At 37.2% G+C, this 20,981-nt stretch overlaps 1 protein-coding gene across 3 annotated transcripts in view; it reads right to left on the reverse strand.

Moving 5' to 3' along the window:
* Nucleotides 1–20,981, reverse strand: part of RIPK2 (receptor interacting serine/threonine kinase 2) — a 52,656-nt gene that overhangs the window by 14,372 nt on the left and 17,303 nt on the right. For 2 of the 3 annotated variants that reach the window (XM_072603621.1, XM_072603623.1), the window contains exons 4-7: nt 8,922–9,079; nt 3,821–3,870; nt 3,069–3,230; nt 1,086–1,171 (exon numbers count right to left, since the gene is read on the reverse strand). In XM_072603621.1, coding sequence (XP_072459722.1) covers nt 1,086–1,171; nt 3,069–3,230; nt 3,821–3,870; nt 8,922–9,079 — 456 coding nt within the window. The remainder of the gene's footprint in view (nt 1–1,085; nt 1,172–3,068; nt 3,231–3,820; nt 3,871–8,921; nt 9,080–20,981) is intronic. The other variant, XM_072603622.1, reaches the window with a different exon arrangement.

A 20,981-nucleotide genomic window follows, 5' to 3' on the forward strand; every position in this document is an offset into this window, starting at 1 on the left:
AATAGGTAGTCCTAAGCATATAATCTATTTTGAAAAAATCCCCAGTAGTGGGGATTGCAAGTCACACCTGTCAAAGTATTTGGAGGGAATCCCTCTAAACTCTTTGGTATTCTAAAAACATAGGTACACTCTTAAGCACAGCCTATTCTATTAATATGGGACTCCAGGATAGACAACAGACATATAAATATACGGTCAATTTCAAGCTTTAAGTCAATCATATAGAGAACTGGAGTTTGTTCTAGAGCAAAACTTCACTTTGCCAAATTACCTGGAGCTTTTACGTGAAAACAGTTGATTTTTGGACCTAAATCATCCAATTACTCCATTGCCAATATTATTTCAGTAGCAATGGCATATATAAATACAAAATTTAACCAGCAAGGTAAAGGATAGATATTTAGGATAGACATCACATTCTCAAAATTGCATTATCAATTATTTTTACACCTTTAACATTACAAAAGAAATAAATACTGTCTTTCCAACAACTCTTGCACAAGAATTGGTCCTCCGTGAATATTTGTTCATTCGTTTTGCTTTAATAAAAAACCTGCTGGGAAAAGTTGTTAGAGTCTCCAGAATGTGGTAGAAGACAAAGGTGATCTTAAGGGAGGGGAAAACTAAATTATTTAATATCTATTTAGTTGGAAAGTGAGAAAGGTACTGGTGATAGGCTCTGAGAATTGCTGTCTCCTTTGCTCAGGCCCAGCTATATACATAACAGAAACTCCCTGTCCTCATAAAAAAACAAACAAAAACCAAAAACACAAAACAAAAAAAAAACTAAACAGATTTAGAGTTAGAAAGGGCCAAACCTAATCCTTTCACTTTACAGGTGAAGAAAGTGAGGCCCAGATAATTGCTTAGGTTATACAAGTAGTAAATGTCAAGAGCCAGGATTTGAATCCAGGTCTCCGGTTACAAATCTAACATACTTTCCATTGCTAAAATATTTCCTCCTGAGTTAGCAGAAAGGACCAAGGTAGGAAAAGCTGAAAGATCTTTTGGAGAAGCTGGGATCCTTTCCCTAAGGTCTGAAGCACAGTGAATAACAGTTAATGTTTAACATAGATACTACTTGCCTTAGCTTTCTTCAGCTGGAGAACAGCTTCCAGAATGCTTATGTCTTCAAAGGTTCTCATAACTGGTTCAAGTTCTATTAAACATTCTAAGTAAAAAAGGAAATTCACATGTTCAGCTGCTAGTTCATAAAAGAAAAATAAACAAACAAAATAGTAATTTCAGCTACAGATGACAGTTCAATTCTATTTTTAGCCTAAATGATCTGAACTCCCTTATCTACTTTTAAGATTTTATTCTAATCAAGTCAGGGAATAGGGAAAGGACTCAGTCTTCCCTGAATGAATGATTGTTCTTGGATGTTTTTGGAATGACTCTTCTTAAGATAACTCCAATGACCAGAACTCAGCATCTTATGAGAGAGTTTGAGGGAACTAATAGGAAATTCTTTCTTATATAAATTCAGAATCTGCCTCCCTTTTATTTCCATTCATAGTTCCAAAAGGTAGAGATTTTATAGTGCTCTTTTGTAAATGAATGAAATTATAGTTAGTGCAAACTAAGAATGAAGAGTTGTCTCCTTAGAAAAGACAACTGCATACTTCAAGTTCAAGTTTCTTTATTTTTGGCTTAAGATCAAATTCCCTAACAAAGGTTAGTGATAAAAACTTGCAAATATTTAATAGAATTGAGTTATTCAGAAAAAGATGCTCAAGACCACAGTCTTTGCTACACATACACATATCCTTTAAATCATGTTAGAGGTTCTTATCGTGTGTGTATGTGTGTGTGTGTGTGTGTGTGTGTGTGTGTGTGTGTGTGTGTGTGTCCCCTTTGGTAAGTCTATGAAGTCCATTTCAAAATAATACTTTTAAATGCATAAAATAAAATACTTAGGATGAGAAAAGAAACCAAAAGTAATGGAAATAAAGAGGTAATTTTTTCTCTACATCCAAATTCACAGATCACCCGAAATATTTTCATAGAAGTTAAGAATCCTTGCCCCAAATTACAGTAACAAGGGAAAGTGCAATTTGATTTATGGAATACTTGAGAAACTTCAATCTTATTACTTTTAAGTACACAAGGTACTGCCTAAGTTAATTCTTAGACTTGCTTCAGTGAAACCATGTGAATGATTTTTAACTAGCACAGCGACAATAAATGACACAATCAGAGCTCCTGAAGGTACTCAAAAAGTTTGCCTTTTCTCTTAGACATTTTAAACACCTTCCAGAAATTTAAACATTCTTCCCATAGCCATGTTTACAATTTTAATCTGTACTGCTTGTGAATAAGAGGTCTGTCAAAAAAGGGAAATTTCAGTCCATCCTATGATCAATGAAAGCCAATTCTAAATGAATGGAGTTTAAACAAATAACAAAATTCAAAGCAAGTTCAGTGTTTCTCATTATAGTTTGATGATGGTGCTCCTTGAAGAACATGTAATGACATAAAACAATCACATTACTATCTGGGGTACCTTGCTATTTTCATAGCCAACTCTAGTTTCAGAATCAGGATGATCATTTATAAAGGTTTTTGATTTGTTTGAAAAGCTTTAAAGCAGTTATGTCTGGATTAAAAGATATCCAAAATTAAGAAACTATGCTTGAACTTTCTCTTCAATAAAAACCTCCAATAAATTCCCTTTTTTCATTCAATTTATCTGCAATTCTCATAAAAAATAATTAAAACTTCTTTAAGATTTGCGATGTTTCTATATTTCTTTTTTCCCTTGAGATAATGATGTAGCTCTCTCTGGAATTCTAAATTTTGCACATGGAACAAACACCCATTCCTTGTTGTATATTTCCATCTCAATTTTAAGTTCAATCCAATATATGTAATCTTCTAAAATTTAGACAAAAGTTTCACAATATGATATAATTTAGATAACAAAAAAAGAGTTAAGTAGATTTGACGCTAGTCAATCTCACTTGCAGGACTTTACCAGGGTAAAAGACTTCTTGGAATGTCACAATTACAATATTTTGGTGATTTGGGAGAATTTAAGTGACTCAAGATTAAATGAATAAACTCACTTAAAAAAGATGGTCTTTCATCTGGATTTTGTGCCCATCCACTTTCAATTAGGGAAATCATCTGAGCTCGATGTGGAATGTCAAGTGGTAAACTTTCTTTCTCAGTGTCAGGTCGATTTCCCTTTGACACACTATACATTATCTGCAAGGGGTTGATAAATTCTGTCAAAACAGATATCACACATGTATTAGACATTAATTAGGATCTGATACAATCAATGTGATCAAAACTAACCAAATAAAAATGGTCAAGCCTTAAAATTTCGCAAAAGGTCATCAAGAATCTTAACTGCTAACTGGAAAAAATAGCCCTCTCAAAACAACTACCTAAAAAAATGAACTTATCTAGGTTTGCACAGTTACCTCGGCACAGAGCTGGTACTCTAACCAGGAGTGTGCTCGAGTCAGCTTGTACTGGCTCTCAGGCGCCAACTGTTTTACAAATCAGGGATTGAGATTTTTTGTTGATTGTCTAGATTTAAGAAAGTGATGGAGAAAATGTTAGTAATGCATATTGTTTGTAAATTTTCAGAGATCTTGTTGTTAAACACTTATCAGCACTCTCCTGACTAATTTCCTCAGTCGTGAACCAGTGTACTCATTCCACTCCACTATACATGGTGTCTCAATTAGTATCTTTGTTAAATATTAGGTACATTCAGACTAAGATAATTTTTAGTTGGTGGTGCATATAATCATTTAACAGGTCTTTTAAGCACAGTAAGGTGGACAAAATGCTCAAGCTTACTTACCTTCAAAGGGCTGTTTTCTGGACAATACCTCCCACATGATCATAGCAAAGCTGTTTAAGAAAGAAACATATTGGAACATTTTATAAACTCAATTTACACATTAGAAATAATAGATTTTAGATGATGACCATGGTGCTGTCTTTTCTTGAAAGAGGTACAGTGGTGAAATGTAATAGAAATGCTAAATGTCCAAAGAGGCTAGGTGGCTAATGTTTGATTTTTTTTTTTGTTAAGGGAAGAAAATTAGCTCTGCTTTCTCTGAGTTGAATTAGTTTTGTAGATATGTTGTAAATCTTTATTACTAGGAGATCTTTAAAGACTGGGCAGGAATTAATCATTCTAGATTAGTTTTAGTAGTCATATCTCAAGAACTAGAAAACCTGACCAAGTATCTTTAAATATGAGGATTTCATTATTTAGGCAAAACTAAAACCAAAACTATAACAGTTTTACAGTCTAACTGACATCTTGATTTTTCTTTTATATTGAACAAGATGCTTTTCATTCCCCAGTGTCAGAGAAAATTAGGGAATCCAAATATGACCCTAACACCTCTCTTTTGGAATAATCCTTCCTCCAGAGACTGTTTAAAAAGCTGACTAAGTCTTGGTGGAGGAAAATGATTTCAGCTATGTGAGTATGGTTCACTTTTGAAATAAAAGCTTCATCATTTTCAGACTTCTAATTATCTGTGAATCCACAGTGAGAACTGTGGAAAAACAGCCCACCACTTACTTTTGGTGGAAATTGTCTTTTATAGACATTCTCTATGTAAAGTGTTTTTCTTATTTCAAACCTTAAAGAATTCTGGAAAAATCACTCATCTGGATTAGGAAATATTGAATAGGTGTGGAACATGAATAAGGAACCAGAAAGAACCTAGGGAAGTGGGAAGACCTGGTAACCTGAGCATTAAAGGACCTATTACCATTGGATTCAGGGTATGCCAGTAATTTCTGCCCTGGAAATGAACCCAGAACTAGACTAGACTCCCTCCGATCAGATATAGGACAACAATAATTAACAATGATGATAGTAATGACAGCACTCATATAGTGCTTTAAACTTTGCAAAATGTTTTACATTTGATAGGATGAAGTGGAAGGTCCAATGGCGGTGCAGGCTTTGACAAAGAAGCAAATTTTAGAAGAGATCAAGAAATCTACCAAATGGGGCAGCAATGTCAACCTGGATTGACACTAAGAGTCTTGATAATCCAACCCAGAGTTGAAGTGAATAGGAATGAGGCTTGGGTATGCTGTACATTGTGTCAGAGAGGCCAGCACATGGCTAGACTTTAGCTATGTCACAACAAGGACTGAGTTCTACAAATGTGGATATTTCTAAGCTTTTGTAATTTTTTTTGCTTTCCCCTCCCTTCACTTGATCTGACTGCTGTGGCATGAATGTGACTCTGGGTTCTCAAAGGTTGTGCTAGTGGATTGGAGGTGCTTCATCAAGTGCTATATCAAGAAAACTTTCAAATGGGGGCCTAGAGATGGTGTGAATGGCAGTTATCTGAGGACATGCTTCACTAACTTGGGCAAGGTTCATCATCAGGTTGGCCAAAGGATGGTAGATTTCTTGGCCATGTTAACTCTTGAAGATCATTTCTTAAGACAGACCTCATATTATTACACTTTGTTCTACAACTCTGGAATGTACTTATCATGTTAGGTTATATAATTAGCACTAAAGGGAAGACTTGCCCTGATGGGAGGCAAACCTGTCCATCCCCCAAACAACAAACTACCCAAACCAAAAACTATCATGCTTCCATTAAGCACTAAAAAGAGTTTCTAGGGTAGGAGTTCTTGAAAAAACATCATGCTTGTTTTGACTGAACTAAGGGATCTATCCATGCTTAAGTCAAGATAGACTAGGGAGGTATGCATATCTAAAGAGGTCAGGTATGATGGTAGCATCTGTTGTCATGGTTCCAAGGCCAACGAGGGTGGAACAGACTATGAAAACATAAGATAAGAGAACAAGTGAGATTATATATCCTGGGGTTTTCCCTCATGGGGCCTGGGGTTTTCCCCTTATTGAATCCTAGATACATAGAGTTTATTGTCTTGGGCAAATATTTAATACTCAACTGTCTTGGAGTATTTGTGTGAATATGTGTTTGTTGAAGGGAGGTACTATAGAGATTTACAGGGGAAATCCCTACTGACATCACTGGAGCACTGGTAATCCCCTCTGAATCTCCTTGTGTAATGTAGGAAGTATGACAGAACAGAATCTAGTGATGTCTAACCCTAGTTCACAACTCTAGAGGACAGTCAGTTTTGATTAGTCCTGAGGTTATCAATTCAGACTAGAACAAAGTTATTCAATGTTAATTTTAAATTCACCCCAGACTCAACTCATAGTCTCAGGAGTACAAGGAACCAACAAGATCCCAGTATTAGCTGGGAAAGGGTCACTTAAGTCAGTTAGTCAAGACATTTTTTAAGAGCTTACTATGAGCTAGGCACAGTACTAAATTCTACGGATTAAAAGAAAGGTAAGAATAGTTCTTGCCCTCAAAGAGCTAACGTGCTAATGGAAGATACACTGTGCAAACAACTAAGATACATACAGAATAAATGGAGGCTGTTCCATGAACAAGATGCTCATCTCTTGGCTCCGGGCATTTTTTCTGGCTGATCCCTCTGCCTGGAATGCTCTCTCTCCTCCACTCCAACTACTGACCTCCCTGGCTTCCTTTCTTGTTTTTGTCCTTCATTCTCAAAGAAGGCCAGTCACATTGGGAAAGTGATGTCTTGATTTTGCAGTGAATTAGATCTAAGTGAGGTAAGGCTGTGCAAAGTCACCAGCCTCACTCTCTCCTCAACAGCCAGTGGCAAGACAGATCAGAAGAACTGGAGATGGCCCTGGAAGCAGTGGGAGACCTTGGCCTTTTTAGCTGAGGTCTTTTCAGGTCTCAATTTGTCTGAGGCAACACCCATTTAATGATTAAAGCTAGGTCAGAAATGAAGCAAAAAAAACCCGTTCTCTTTTATCTACTCAGAAAAAAAAAAATCAGTCTGGGAAGAGAAGCCCTTCAGAGTTTCTAGCTAGAACAGAAACAAATGCAATTTGTACTCACTAGGAAACAACAAAACCCAAACAGTGACCAAATGGGGCTTGGGTTGGGGCCAATACTGACCAATCAGTGACAGCCAGAGTGTTTTCTGTTTAAAAAACAGCCAATTAGCTCCATTTGAATCCCTGGTTTGCTTTAAGTCCCAACTAAAATCCCATCTTCCACAGCAAGCGGGCCCTTCTTAATTCTAGTGCCTTCCCTCTGTTATTTCTTATTTATGCTGTATGTAGTTTGCCTTGTATGTACTTGTTTGCATGCTGTTTCCCCCACTAAGTTGCAAGCCCCATTGGGGTAGGGATTTTTTCTTTTGGCACCTTTTGTTTACCCAGCAATTAGCAAAATGCCTGGCTCATAGTAGGTAAATAACTAATCTTTGAAGACGTATTGAGGCAATCTCAGAGAAAAGGCACTAATAGTTGAGAGGGACTGGGAAAGGCCTCTTGAAGGTCATATTTGAGTTGAATCTTTAAGGAAGTCAGGGAAGCAAGGAGGCAAAAGTGAGGAGGGAGACCATTGCAGGTATGAAGGACAGCCAACGAAAAGTTAGAGTTGTGAAAGGGAGTATGTCAGAAACAGCATGGAGGCCAGTGCAGTTGCATGGAGAGTGCAGAGGAGAAAAGGGAAAGACTGAAAGGTAGAGAGGAGTCGGTTTGTGAAGGGTAGTAAAAGCTAAATAAAGGATTTTATATTTTTTTCTCCGGGCAGCTGGGAACCACTGGAGGAGACTGAATAGGGGAGGTGACTTGGTTAGACCAGCACTTTCTCTTCAGTCTGTTGGACTCTTCCTGACTCCATTTGGGGTTTTCTTGGCAAAGATGCCCGGAGTAGTTTGCCATTCCTTCTCCTGCTCATTTTTACAGATCAAGGAACTGAGGCAAACAAGGTTAAGTGACTTGCCCAGGGTCACACAATTAGTGTCTGAGGCAGCATTTGAACTCAGGAAGATGAGTATTCCTGACTCTGGGGGTCTAGTACTCTGGATGTAGCACCACCTACCTGTCCCCTGCAGGTTTGGAAACAATGAAATTCCCTAAAGGTAGGAATATAAGGTGATGCCCTGAAGTAAGATAATTAACATGCTAAAAAAGCTATTAAACAAAGAGCCCCAGATTTGGCATCAGAGGGCTTGCTGCTTAGTCTTTATTGGGCTATGACTTTAGATAAGTCACTCCACTTCTCTGGGGTTCAGTTTCCTCATCTATAAAATAAAGGAATTGGACTACATGATATCTAAGGTCTTTTTCAGCTCCCAAACTATGAAATCTCTTAGACATTAGGCAGTTACATAGGGGATGGAAAAATTTCTCAGATCCTGTGTTTTCTATATTCTTTTTCTCTTGCCAAATAGCCCTATTTCTTTGGAACATCATAGTGTGATATGTGTTGCTCTTTACTGTTCTAACAACACAGGTGTGGCCTGGCATCTATGTAAATAAAAATCCCACATTATGAAACACATGTATATATTGGGCAGTTATTTGCATTACAAGATTTCTTCATACATGAAAATATTCAGCACAGGAATGCTTTAAATAACCTTTCCCCTAGTCAATTTAAGAACATGTTAGCTTGTCTAAAGTGAATTGTTAGTGGTCTTCCTTCCTAGCTACTTTGCATTTGCTTTTATTAATTCTTTTTATGACCTGTTTAGAGATGTATTTTTTCCTCTCTTCCATTACAAAGTAAACTCCTAGCCAGTAGGGATTATTTCATTCTTGGATTTTGAATCTCCAGCACCCAGCACAGTAACTGGTATATAACAAGCACCTAATGTTTGTTGATTGATTTAAAAAACAAACAAACCACCTCTGATATTGTAATGTAAAGCAGCAGGAAAACAGATTGTGATTAACACAACCTTTCCAGAATTTGTGTTGCATTAAAATGAGATATATCTGTAGTTAAAACACTTGCCCATTGAATCTCAATAATTTTTTTTTTTACCTCATCTTGAAATAAGGGAATAACCTTCTAAAGAAGTTAACTATAAGCCAAGGCAATGTACTGTACCTGTATATATCATGTTTGATGCTGGCTCGAGACTTCTGGCTGAGGTCATAGTTTTCAGGTGGCATGTAGATGATGGTCCCGCCCCCTGGGGTAGATGCACTACTCCTTGATTGTGATAAAGACATCTGTCGCCATTTTGATAAACCAAAATCTGCAATCTGTAAATAACCATTAATAACCATATAATAACCATTTTCCCTTGGATTCCTATGCTACATTAGTCTCCTAAATCTCTATTTCACTTACCATTTCATGTTGTATTTTATAGTAATCTGCATTTTTATGTCATTCCTCTAGTAGAGTGAAAGTTCTAGGAAGGCAAGGATCATGTCTTATCCAAACTTCATATTTTCCACAGTGTTTAAGCACAGTTCTCTATATAATAAGAATCTCAAAAGAAACTTTCTGAATGAACTATGTTTTAAAAATAGACTTTATACTTTTTTGCTATTAATGTCACAGAAGTGACTTACTCTTGGTACGTAGCAAATCTCTCAATATCACATTTTTTCTAACATCTTGCTAATTGAGATTTCATCATAAATGCTGATAAATTCATATCCCTTTCATGATCCCAAGTTGCATTCTCATAGCAAACTAGCAGCATTAGAAGATCAACAATTTTACAAGATAGCCTGGTAACCCATCTGGATCCCATTATTAAGGATATTTGAATGTCTCACATTTTGTTAATTTCATTGGTGTGGACACTTCCAATCAGGCACTGTATCCTTTCTGCTTTTTGGAGACTATTTTAATAGTTGTAGGTAATAAAAAAATCACCTGAAGGCTAACTTCTGGGAATGAGCCTCTTCAAATTTAGCAAGGCTTATCCCTAAATGCCAGTGTGTCTTCTGGCATGTGCTGGCAATCTTTTCAGCCTGTTAAGACCTGACAAAGCTTGGCACAATCATTTAAAACAAACACACACACACACACACACACACACACACACACACACACACACACCAAAAAACCCAGGTCACTTTCATGTAATGATGAATTCTCATACAAATTATATGAATAAAAAATTTTGCTTTTCAAAACTGAGTATTTATATCTGTAGAGAAAACTGCTTCTATTGTATATAACTTCAAAATCTCTCTATCTACTTATATCTCACAGACCTGGACCTATATTTTACATATAGGTCCGCATATACATATATATACATATGTATATATGTATATATATACATACATATGTATATATATACATATGTATATATGTATATATATACATACATATGTGGAACTGATATCATACATTAAACTTAGTTGCTCTTATTGTAATCAACAACGGGCCCTCATGTCTAAAACACAACAAAATACCACTCTAATGGAGCTGCCAGTTGCTGTAGTTCTTCCTTCATCTTCAAACAGAACCAAAGACATCATGAGGTGATGTCTTGTCTTGTGCAAGAATTGGATTTAAGGGAGGTGGAGTCGCACAAAGTTGTCAGCCTCACTCTCTCTTCCAGAGTCACTGAAGTCCAATGGCAGCAGAAGTGTCAAGACTGGCAATTGGCCTGGCATGCAGTGGATGCCCTTGGTGTCTTCTGTTTCTGACTAAGCTCTAAGCACCCCACAATGCCTGCTTTAGCCACCTTCATGGAACTGCAAGTAATATGATTTTGATAGACCACTGGTAAGATAACACGCCCAACACCCTAAAGCGAAACACCACGGTAAGTCAATGAAGGAAATAATTACAAGCTCTTTTTCCAGGGCCAGGATTATAAAGAGACCCTATCATTAACCCTTTTGTCCATGAAGTTTCTATAGCAAAATGGAAATGAAGACTGAAAGTCCGTGTCTACACCCACATTCAACAGACAACATTCTTCTGAAGTTTTTGCTGGGGATGACTAACAAACAATTTACCTAACAAAGATTTAATAAATGTTTGTACTATTTAAAGTTGACCTTAATTCAACGGGGAAAGCTAGGTGTGTGAATCATTTGTATATATTGTCAGACTTGGTTGATAGGTTGGTTAATTTTGCTGAATTTTTAAAAAATTCTTTTTTTATACTTTATTACAAGGGATGAATTGCTAGTGAGAGGCGATAAGAGGGGAATAAAGGCGATGGAAAACAAAAATGCATCAATAAGATTTTTTTTCAAAAGAAAAATTATTTGTCCACCTGATGAAATAAACTTTATTCAATTCTCGGTAGATACAATATTTGTTATTTGCCCCAGAAAAAGCACTTGCTTTGAAGTCAGAGGCTCTGCCTCTGATTTGGACTTTTGCGACCTTGAATAAGTCGCTTAACTTCCCAAGGCCTCCCTTTCCTTATCTGTAAAATGAGGGGGTGGACTAGATAGTTTCTGAAGTCTTTTCTAGTTTTGAGTCTATGATCCTAAATTTGTCAGAAAATGTGGAGTTTGCATTACCAAGTGAGAACAAATAAGCAACATCGCCCTCAGGACTTTTTGCCTGAAAAAGTGACCCAAAAAAACCTGAGAAGCACAGTTTTATGTTAATAGGAACAGTTTTTAGAGACATTTCAAATCCCTACTCTTCTTAAATTAAAAATTAAGGTCTGAACAATTGATGAGCTCTGTGTGAGACATCATGCATGCCAGGAAATGGGAATACAAAGACAAAAACTCATCTCTGGGTGCTTAATCTCTAATTGGCAGAGGAGGAAGACATGAATTAAAATTGTTTAATGTCCTGACAGTTTTGTAATCAAATGTAATTAAATGTTAAAAGGCATGTTCTTCCATGTTAAAATGTTCACTCATTCATTCAGTGAACATTTATTAAGGATTTGTTCTGTGCAAAGTACTATGTTAGGGAATAGGGGAGATATAAAGTTGGAATGAGACATAGTCCATTATCCTTATGGGGAGGCTTTTTGGGAGGGGTTGTGTCACAAACACAAATAATTAAAACATCAATATATGGTATTTTCAGGCAGGACTATATACAACATTTATTAATTTGATTAAATACTGCCATTGCTTCTATGATGTTCTTTTGAAAATGTTTTACTTTGCAAGTATTTCTATATACTTCCTCTGAAGGTGTTGAAGCAATACATGGAACTCTACTGGGCTGGCCTGGGGATGTTAGTGTACCCTATCACTGGAAATCTTCAAGCAAAGACTGGATGTCACTTGTCAGAGACACTGTTAAAATGATCCCTGTGCAGGTGCTGGCTGGACTCATTCTCTGAGATTTCTGGGTGCCAGTGAGAGGGAAGAAGAAACACCACTAAGGTAATTAAGGTGACTGCTCAAGGACTCCAGGACTCTGCTCTCAGGTAGTAAGTGACAGCAGCCTCTCAGTTTGGGAAAGAGAAGCTTCTTGTTCTCTGAGAACTTTGTGCATTCCAGAACTGACTTTCTGTTGCCTGCCTCTGCCTCACCCCAGATTCCTGATGTCTGTGTTTACAATTGAAGACGAGTAACCAGACCTGATTTCTGACTGCTCTCTTTGTTAGAGGGTTTGTTTTTGCCTCTGACCTTGGACTGTGAGCCAGGACAATAATTAACAAAGCCACAATCTTAGGTGGGAAGGGCCAGACACAAAGGGCTCACACCAGAAAATGTGACTCAGTGAGCCTGATTCTTCATCAGTGCTGGAGGGGAAGGTAGGAGGAACGATGGTGAAGTCTACTATCCAGACATAATAGTAGCTTGTGGTTGGAAATTTTCAGTCATCTACTCAATTCATTCTGATGAATGGGAACAAATTCTTTCACTAACAGAGGAAATAAGACCCACCGCCATGCTGCTTTACTGTCAATCAGTATCTCCTTAAGAGTTGATGCTATCCATAGGTTTAGCAAGTATTTGAAGATAGTAGGATACATAGTAGAATGGTGTAGTGGATAGGGCTCTGGGTCTAAAGTCAGGAAGACTCATCTTCCTAAGTTCAAATCTGGCCTTAGATACTTAGCTGTGTGACCCTGGGCAAGTCACTTAACTCAATTTCCACATCTGTAAAATGAGCTGGAAAAGGAAATGTCCAACCACTCCACTCTCTTGGCCAAGAAAACCCCAAATGCAGTAACAAAGGGTCAGAGACGACTGAAATGATTCAACAAATGGTTAGGAAGTTTCCTCTTAGATCAAGGCTAAATTGGTCTTTTGGTACTCTCTACTCACTTCCTGAATCTTGTCTAAGACACTTATAGCAACATAACTCTGGGAAAGTAGCTTAACCTGTTTCCTCATCTGCAAAATGGGGATCATAAGAGTTCCATCTCACAGGGTGCTGTGTGGATCATGTGAGAAACCTTACACAAACCACTGTGTAAACCTCAAAGCAACATATAAATGCTGTTATTATTATTCTAGCATCACTGTTGTGGTTCACTTGTTATGTTGTATGCTACTCTTTGTGACCCCATTTGGGGTTTTCTTGGCAAAGAAACTAGAGTGGTTTGCTATTTCCTTCCCCAGCTCATTTTACAGATGGGAATACTGAGGCAAACAAGGTTAAATGATTTGCCCAGGGTCATACAGTATGAGGTGGGAGTCTTCTTGACTCCAGGTTGGCATTCTCTCCACTATGCTACCTAGCACCCTTCTAGTATTATTATAATATTACTAACAGGACGTGATAATTATTTCTCCCCTTACTTTCAGAGACTCCCTGAAGAGGTTCCCAAACTTAATTGGCCTGCCACCCCCTTTTCAAAAAAGAAATTACTCAGCCCTCCTCTGCCCCCTGGAAATCTACTTTTTTAACCCCTTAGTGGTTTTTTGAAATTTGTGTCACCCAAGACTACTACTGTGCCCCCCCCCCCCATTCTTTGAGTGCCCTTCAGGAGGGCAGTATCACCCACTTTGGGAACCTATGCTTCTAGACTCATATAGAAAAAGCTTATTCCCTTTTACAGATTAGTTTCTTTTCCCCTTTTATTCCCTTTAGACTATTTAAGGACAGTTATTTCCCTCCCTAAATCTTCTCGTCTCTGGGCAAAACAGCCTCAATTCCTTCAACTGATCCTCATGTGACATGATCCTGAGACCATTCACCATTCTGACGGCTTTTTTTTTTGGCCTCTCTCCAGTTTGTTGATGTCCTTTCTAAAATATGATGCCCTGGACTGGACACAAAACTCCAGCACTTGTCTGACCAGGGAACTGGACAGCACAAATATACACCTCTTAGGCCTGGACATGATGCTTCCTTTAATGCACATAATGCATATGGCTGTATCAACTTGCTTGGCTATCATAACTCACTGGTGACTCATACAGAGCTTTTTAAAAATTATTACTTTTTAGTCATTTCAGTCATATCCAACTCTTTGTAACCCAATTTGGGGTTTTCCTGGCAAATGTACTGGAGCAGTTTGTTATTTCCTTATCCAGTTCATTTTATAGATGAGAAAACTGAGCAAACAGGGTTAAATGACTTACCCAGGGTAAGTCATTTACAGTGTCAGCCTAGATTTGAACTTGGCTTCCTGACTCCAAGCCCAGCACTCTATCCACTGCACCACCTAGCTGCCCAGTCACCCCTGGTCTTTTACAATACAGCCAATAAGTTTGAAGCTGATTCTTTCAACCTAATTCATCTCAACTAAACTCAATCTCATTTGTTTTGTCTTATCATTTTAGATTGGAAAGAAAGAATTCTGAAAGTTCTGAGACTGTCTCTCTTACCTCTGTGCCATTTATATATCTTAATCTAAGTCATGGACGAAGATGTTGGATCAAGGACAAATTCCTGAGACACTCTACTGGAGATCCCCATCTGAGATAACACTGAAATATTAATGATTGTTCTTTGGGTTTAGCCATTCAATTAGTTCTAGATCCATTTAGCCAGTTAGCTATGCTATCACCTACCCCTACTTTTTTGTCTCTGTCTCTGTCCCTATCTTTCTATAATCCACAAGAAAATACAAGAGACTTAGTGAAATATTTTGCAGAAATTTAGGTAAACTAAATCAACGCCATTTCCTTGTTCTACCAGTCTGTTAACTATTAAAAAAAGAGTTTAGTTTGTTATGACCTTAATGAAGCCATGCTGACTCTAGGATCAACACTCACTGTAATAGGTGTTCTAAACCTCCCTTCCATATTACTTTCTAAAATCTTATTGGAAATTAAAGCCTAGTTAAGACTCCATCCTTTTTTTTTTTTTTTTTGAAAATAAAGAAAATATTTGCCCTTCTTAAGTTCTAAAGAGCTTCTCCCATTACACATGGTCTTCCAAAATCATCAATCCCATCTTCCAGTTCTCAAGGATGCAGTTCAGTTGAACTTAACTTCATCAATAAGCTCTTTTACTATCACTTTGCTTATATTGGATATCAAATCCCTATTAGCCATGTTTATTTTGGTTCCATCCTTTCCAGTTCAAAGATCAATCTCTTTGGTAAGAAAAAACAAAAGCTCTGCCTTCTCTCTTTGGTGGTAGGTATCATTCTACCCACCCCTAGCATAATTACCAACTCTTCTTTAATCCTTCTCTCCAACAAAGATATGCCCCCCTGCTATTTTTAGTGTATTTGTTTAGTCATGTTCAACTCTTCATGACCCCATTTGGGGTTTCTTTGGCAAAGATACCAGAGTGGTTTGTCATTTCTTTTTCCAGCTCATTTTACTGATGAGGACACTGAGACAGATAGGGTCAAGTGACTTGCCCAGGGTCACACAGCTAGTAAGAGTCTGAGGCCAGACTTGAATTCAGGAATATGAGTCTTCCTGACTCCAAGTTTGGCACACTATCAACTGTGCTGCCTAGCTGTCCTTTGGTGTCTTTGGCTTTCCCAAAAAGTTCCAGTGCATTCTGAGCTTTTAGCACTCCTGACATTATTTTTACAGAACAATGATGTTTCTGACCTTCCAAAATTTCCATGTGGCTCTTCTATTCTAGCCCTCACTGAAATGTCTAGCCACTCTATCCTTTTCTAGCCACTCCATTATGTTCTGTCATCCCTTTGAAATCTTGACGTCAGTTTGCCAGTTTAACTTTACTCTCACCATTACTCTCAAATCCCTTGCCCTCTTGTCTTATCACTTCCTGTCAGTTTCCAAACCTTGACCTTGTATTGCTCCCACATTCCACTAGTCCTACTCAAGAACTGCTGAAGACCACTTGAATGATCACATTACTATGCTAACTGCAGAGTCTACTAAAAATTTTATTAAATCTCAACTGGGCTCTGCAGGCTGTTCCTTTTTCTATCATTTTATTCTTCACGGTATCTGTTCAAAACCTTCTCTAGTCATCTATAAAACTCCTCTTCCTCACCATCCCAGCAGAGGACCTTGTCTCATTTAGGCTGTCAGAAGTTCTCTCTTTCCATTTATACAACTCAAAGTCCCCCAACAACATTCCCTACTGTTTTTTGTTTCCAATATCAGAGGAAGATATGGCTCTTTTCCTGGATAAGGCCAAATCCTTTCTGTTTGTGCTTTTGATTGCATTCCCTTTATATCATTTAGAAACTTCCTCCTTTAATTATTCTCTTTTTATAATTTTCAATCATTCTTTGTCTATTGGTTGATATCCTACTGCCTACAAATATGTCCAGATTACTCCAACCCTTAAACAAATGAAAGCTTTTTCCTTTGACCCTTCCTTCCTTCCAACCATCATCATCTATTTCTTCCCTCTTGTACCACCAAATTCCTAGAAAAAAAGCTGGCTATACTCATTACTTAAACTTTCTCATTACCCACTCATTTTCTGACCCACTACAACCTGGCTTCTGACCCAACTCATTCAATTAAAGTCTCTTGCCAAGATCACCAATGATCTCTTAACTGTTAAATCCAATGATCTCTTCTCAGTCGTTATTCTTCTTGACCTCTTTGCAGCTTTTGGCAATTGACTATACTTTCCTCTTAGGTATAATCTCTTTCCAGTTTTTCTTGAAACTGCTGTAATGATTTTCCTCCTACCTGTTCATTCTCAGTTTCCTTTGCTGGATCATCATCTGTGTCCCACCTCCTCTGTCTGAGTGTACTCCAGATCTCTGTCCTGGGCACTCTTTTATTGTCTGTTTACATTCATTTTGGTGATCTTATAAGTTCCCACTATCATTACTATGCAGATGACCCTCAAATATATAGATCCTCATCTCTCTTGGGTTCCAGTTCTGATTCATTAATCACCTATTGGATAGCTTAAACTGGATGTCTCATAGGCACCTCAAAATTAAATATGTCTACAACGGAACCCATTGTCTTTCAACCTTTCCCCATCTCCGAGCAAAAAACCAAAACAAAAAACAATCCAAACAATAAAAAATAAAACCCCTAGTCCTAACTTCTCTATTTGCATCAGACACTACTATCCTTTTAACCACAAGGGTTAGCAACTTGAGAATTATTCATCACTACTCTCTTCCTCTCTTTTCTTTGTTAATCAGCTGTCAAGTTTTGTTAGTTCTATCTTCATCATCATCATCATCACCACCATTATTATCATCATTGCTAGCATTTATGTAGTTCTTTTAAGTTTGCAAAACACTTTACACATTATCTTTTTTGATCCTCACAATAAATCTGGGAGAAAAGTGTAATTATCATCTCCATTTTGCAAATGAGGAAACTGAAGCTTCAAGATTAAGTGACTTTTTCAGGATCACACAGTTAGCAAGTGTCTAGGACAGGATTCAAACTCAGATCTTCCTATGTTCAAGTTCAGCACTCTCTACACTTAGCTACCCAGCTGTCTACAACACCTTCTCATTCATGACCTCCTTTTCACTTATACAGTCACATCTTTATTTCAGGTACTTATCATCTTTCTTGTGGACTGTTGCCACAATCTCCAAATTTTTCTTTTGTAGTATGTCTTTATTCTTTCCCCTCTCATATCCATCTTCCTCACAGATACCAAATTGAATGAATGAATAAAATATGCATTAAACACTTACTATGTGCAAAAGGGCAGCTAGGTGGCATAGTGGACAGAGTGCTGGAACTGGAGTCAGGAAGATTCATTTTTCCAGGTTCAAATCTGGCCGCAGACACTTGCTAGCTCTGTGTCCCTGGGGAAGTCACTTAATCCTGTTTGCCTCAGTTTCCTCCTCTGTCAAATGAGCTGGAGAAGGAAATGGCAAACCACTCCAGTATCTTGGCCAAGAAAATTCCACATGGAGTCACAAAGAATTAGACAAGACTGAACAATAAAAATGGGCAAAGCCCTGGGAATTTGTCAGTCCCTGCTCTCAAGGAGTTTGATTCTAATGGGGAGGATAAGGAAGGTTTCAACTGAAACAGATGGAAAGCTCCCATACTCCTTAGGTATTAGCAGCAAAGCAGATGGTAAGGCCTCTCCTTTAACATCATTTCCACTGATAAAATCATATCAGTTTCTCTTTAAACCATCTGAAAGTTCCAAGGGCCTTGGGACAAGAATATTCTTTTCTTGGTCTTCAATAGATATTCAAACAATGTTATTAAAGTGCAGGTCTGACCATATCACACTTCCCTTCCCTCCAATTCCTTCCACTTAAGATGATTCAGACTACCCCAACTGTCACCAGGATAAAATGCAAACTTCAGTACATTAAAATATTTCACAATCTGGTTCTAATTTATCTTAACAGACTGACTACTCATTACTCCCTCCCCCCACACACATATACTCTACATTCCAGTCAAACCAGCCTCCTTGTTGCTCCCTGTACATGACATTGCATATTTTGTATCCCTGACTATGCCTCAGCTGTCCTTCAGTCCTGGAAGGCTGTCTTCTCCTACCTACCTCCTAGAGCAGCTTCCTTCAAGGCAAACTCAGATGTTACCTCCTGCAGGACACCTTTCCTGATCCCCCTAGTTGTCAGGACTCCCTCTACCATCTGAAATTATTTTTATCTACTCTATATATTTTGAAAACATTTATTTGCATATACGCTATTTTTCTCCATAGAATGAAAGTGGCGTGTTGGAAGGATGTCTTCCATTTTTATATTTAAACATTGCTTAGGGCAGAGGAAGCACTCAGAATTTCTTGCTGACTTGAATTCATCCTTTATTACTTGCCCTTGCTTCCATTTTCAGTATATCTTTTAAATACTCAAGTTGGTTAGCTGGTTCCCTGTGCTTTTTTTATTATTCTCTTTAGACAACTTTTCTTGTTCCCCATTAGAATTATTTCTCTTTGATCTTCAGAATTCCATTTTTAAAATATATATTATTTTCAATTTATGGAATAAAACAGGCATTTCTATAACATAATATAATTAAAAATGATTGCACATGAAACTACAAATCTAGTATATACAACTTGCAATTCCTTTTAAATATATGATAAAATAAATTAAATATATGACTATATAGTAAAATTTCATGTAAATTTCTTTTTTTCTTCCCATCCCCAAATATGTGTATATGCACATATATGTAAAATCATTTTATACATTCTTCTATTTATATGCAAGTTCATGAAAGGTGCACAAAGAAATATAAACTATGGACTTCATGGAGGTGGGGACATCTGAGCTGAGCCTTGAAGAAGAAAAGGATTTTGATTAGGTAGAGTATATTCCAGAAAATAGGTGAGATGGATGTTTGAATGACCTGAATTAGAAGAGGCAACATTAGGCAATATCTTGTAGCCCATGAAGGGGAATAAGGGAACTAAGGCTGGCAAAAGCAGGTGTAACTAGATTACAGAGGTCCTTAAGTACTAGCTAAGAATTTTGTAATTTATAATCTACTGAAGATTTTTGAGCATGGGAAGGACATGTGCATTAGGAAGATAATTCTGTAAGTTGTATGTATGAAGGATGGGTTGGAGAGAAGAAGAGGTTGGAGAGAGGAAGACCAGCTACAAAACTTGTAATAGTTCAATTTATAAGCTATGATAGCACAAAGAGAGAATTCAGTTGAATTCATCTTTAGTATAGGAAAAAAAGGACTGACTATAATTAGTATAGTTTCATTCTACTAACGAAACTTAAACCATTCTATAATGAGATAAAAACTTAATTATCAGTTGTCATTGACTGATCTGGTCAAAATTCTTATTTTCCTGTATGATCCTGCTTCTCCTACTTGAGGTTCCTATTAGGATGGACCTGATCAATTGAAATTTCATCCCTCTAGGTCTTTTCCTTTTAGGGGATACAATCTAGAGTTAGAAGGGAACAGTGAAGTCATCTGCTCGGAGTCTCTGACTGAAGAATCATCCCTCGACAACATCCCAAATAAGTGGTTAGTGAATAGTAGCTACTTTAATAACCCAGATGGATCTTTGGTCTCATTAGGTGGAGAGGGGCATGCTCTTCAACATAATAAATTGCAAATTATCCATACCATTCTTGTTTTTATCCCTCTAAATTATCTCTAAGGAGTCCACTCTACATACTTTCTACTAAAGTAGGCATTTGCAACCTTTTTTTCATGTCACAGACTCCTGTGACAATCTGGTGAAGCCTCTGAATACCTTCTCAGAATAATGTTTTTAAAGGCATAAAATAAAATGCTTAGGATTACAAAGGAAACCACAGGTTAGTGAAAATAAAGCTGAAATTTTTTTTTCTCCACTCAAGTTCACCAGATACCTGAAATTTCTCCACAGACTACTTTAACAACCCTTTCTCTACAGACAGATTTCAGAAAAACTGGGAATGACTTATATGAACTGATGCAAAGTGAAATGAGAAAAACCAGGACAATATTATACATAGTAACAACACTGTATGATGATCAACTATGAATGACTTAGTTCTTCTCAGCAATTCAATGATCCAAGACAATTACAAAGGACTCATGATGGAAAATGCTATCCACGTCCAGAGAAAGAACTGAGGGACTTTGAAGGCAGACTGAAGCATGCTATTTTCACTTTATTTTCTTCATGTTTTTCCCACTTTTGGTCCATTTCTTCTTTCACAATTATTACTAATATGGAAATATTTTACATGACTGCAAATATATAACCTAAATCAAATTGCTTGCTGTTTTGAGAAGGAGGAAGGGTGGAGAGAAAAATTTAGAACTCAAAATTTTGTAAAAATGAATGTTTAAAATTGTCTATATATATATTTGTAAAAAAAAAAAAATACTATAAAAAAAGAATCCTTGCTCTGGATCTCTTGATATTACATGGGTACTCCTGGAGCACATG

Source organism: Notamacropus eugenii, chromosome 4, assembly GCF_028372415.1.
Source record: "Notamacropus eugenii isolate mMacEug1 chromosome 4, mMacEug1.pri_v2, whole genome shotgun sequence".
In the NCBI taxonomy this organism is placed as follows: Eukaryota; Metazoa; Chordata; class Mammalia; order Diprotodontia; family Macropodidae; genus Notamacropus; species Notamacropus eugenii.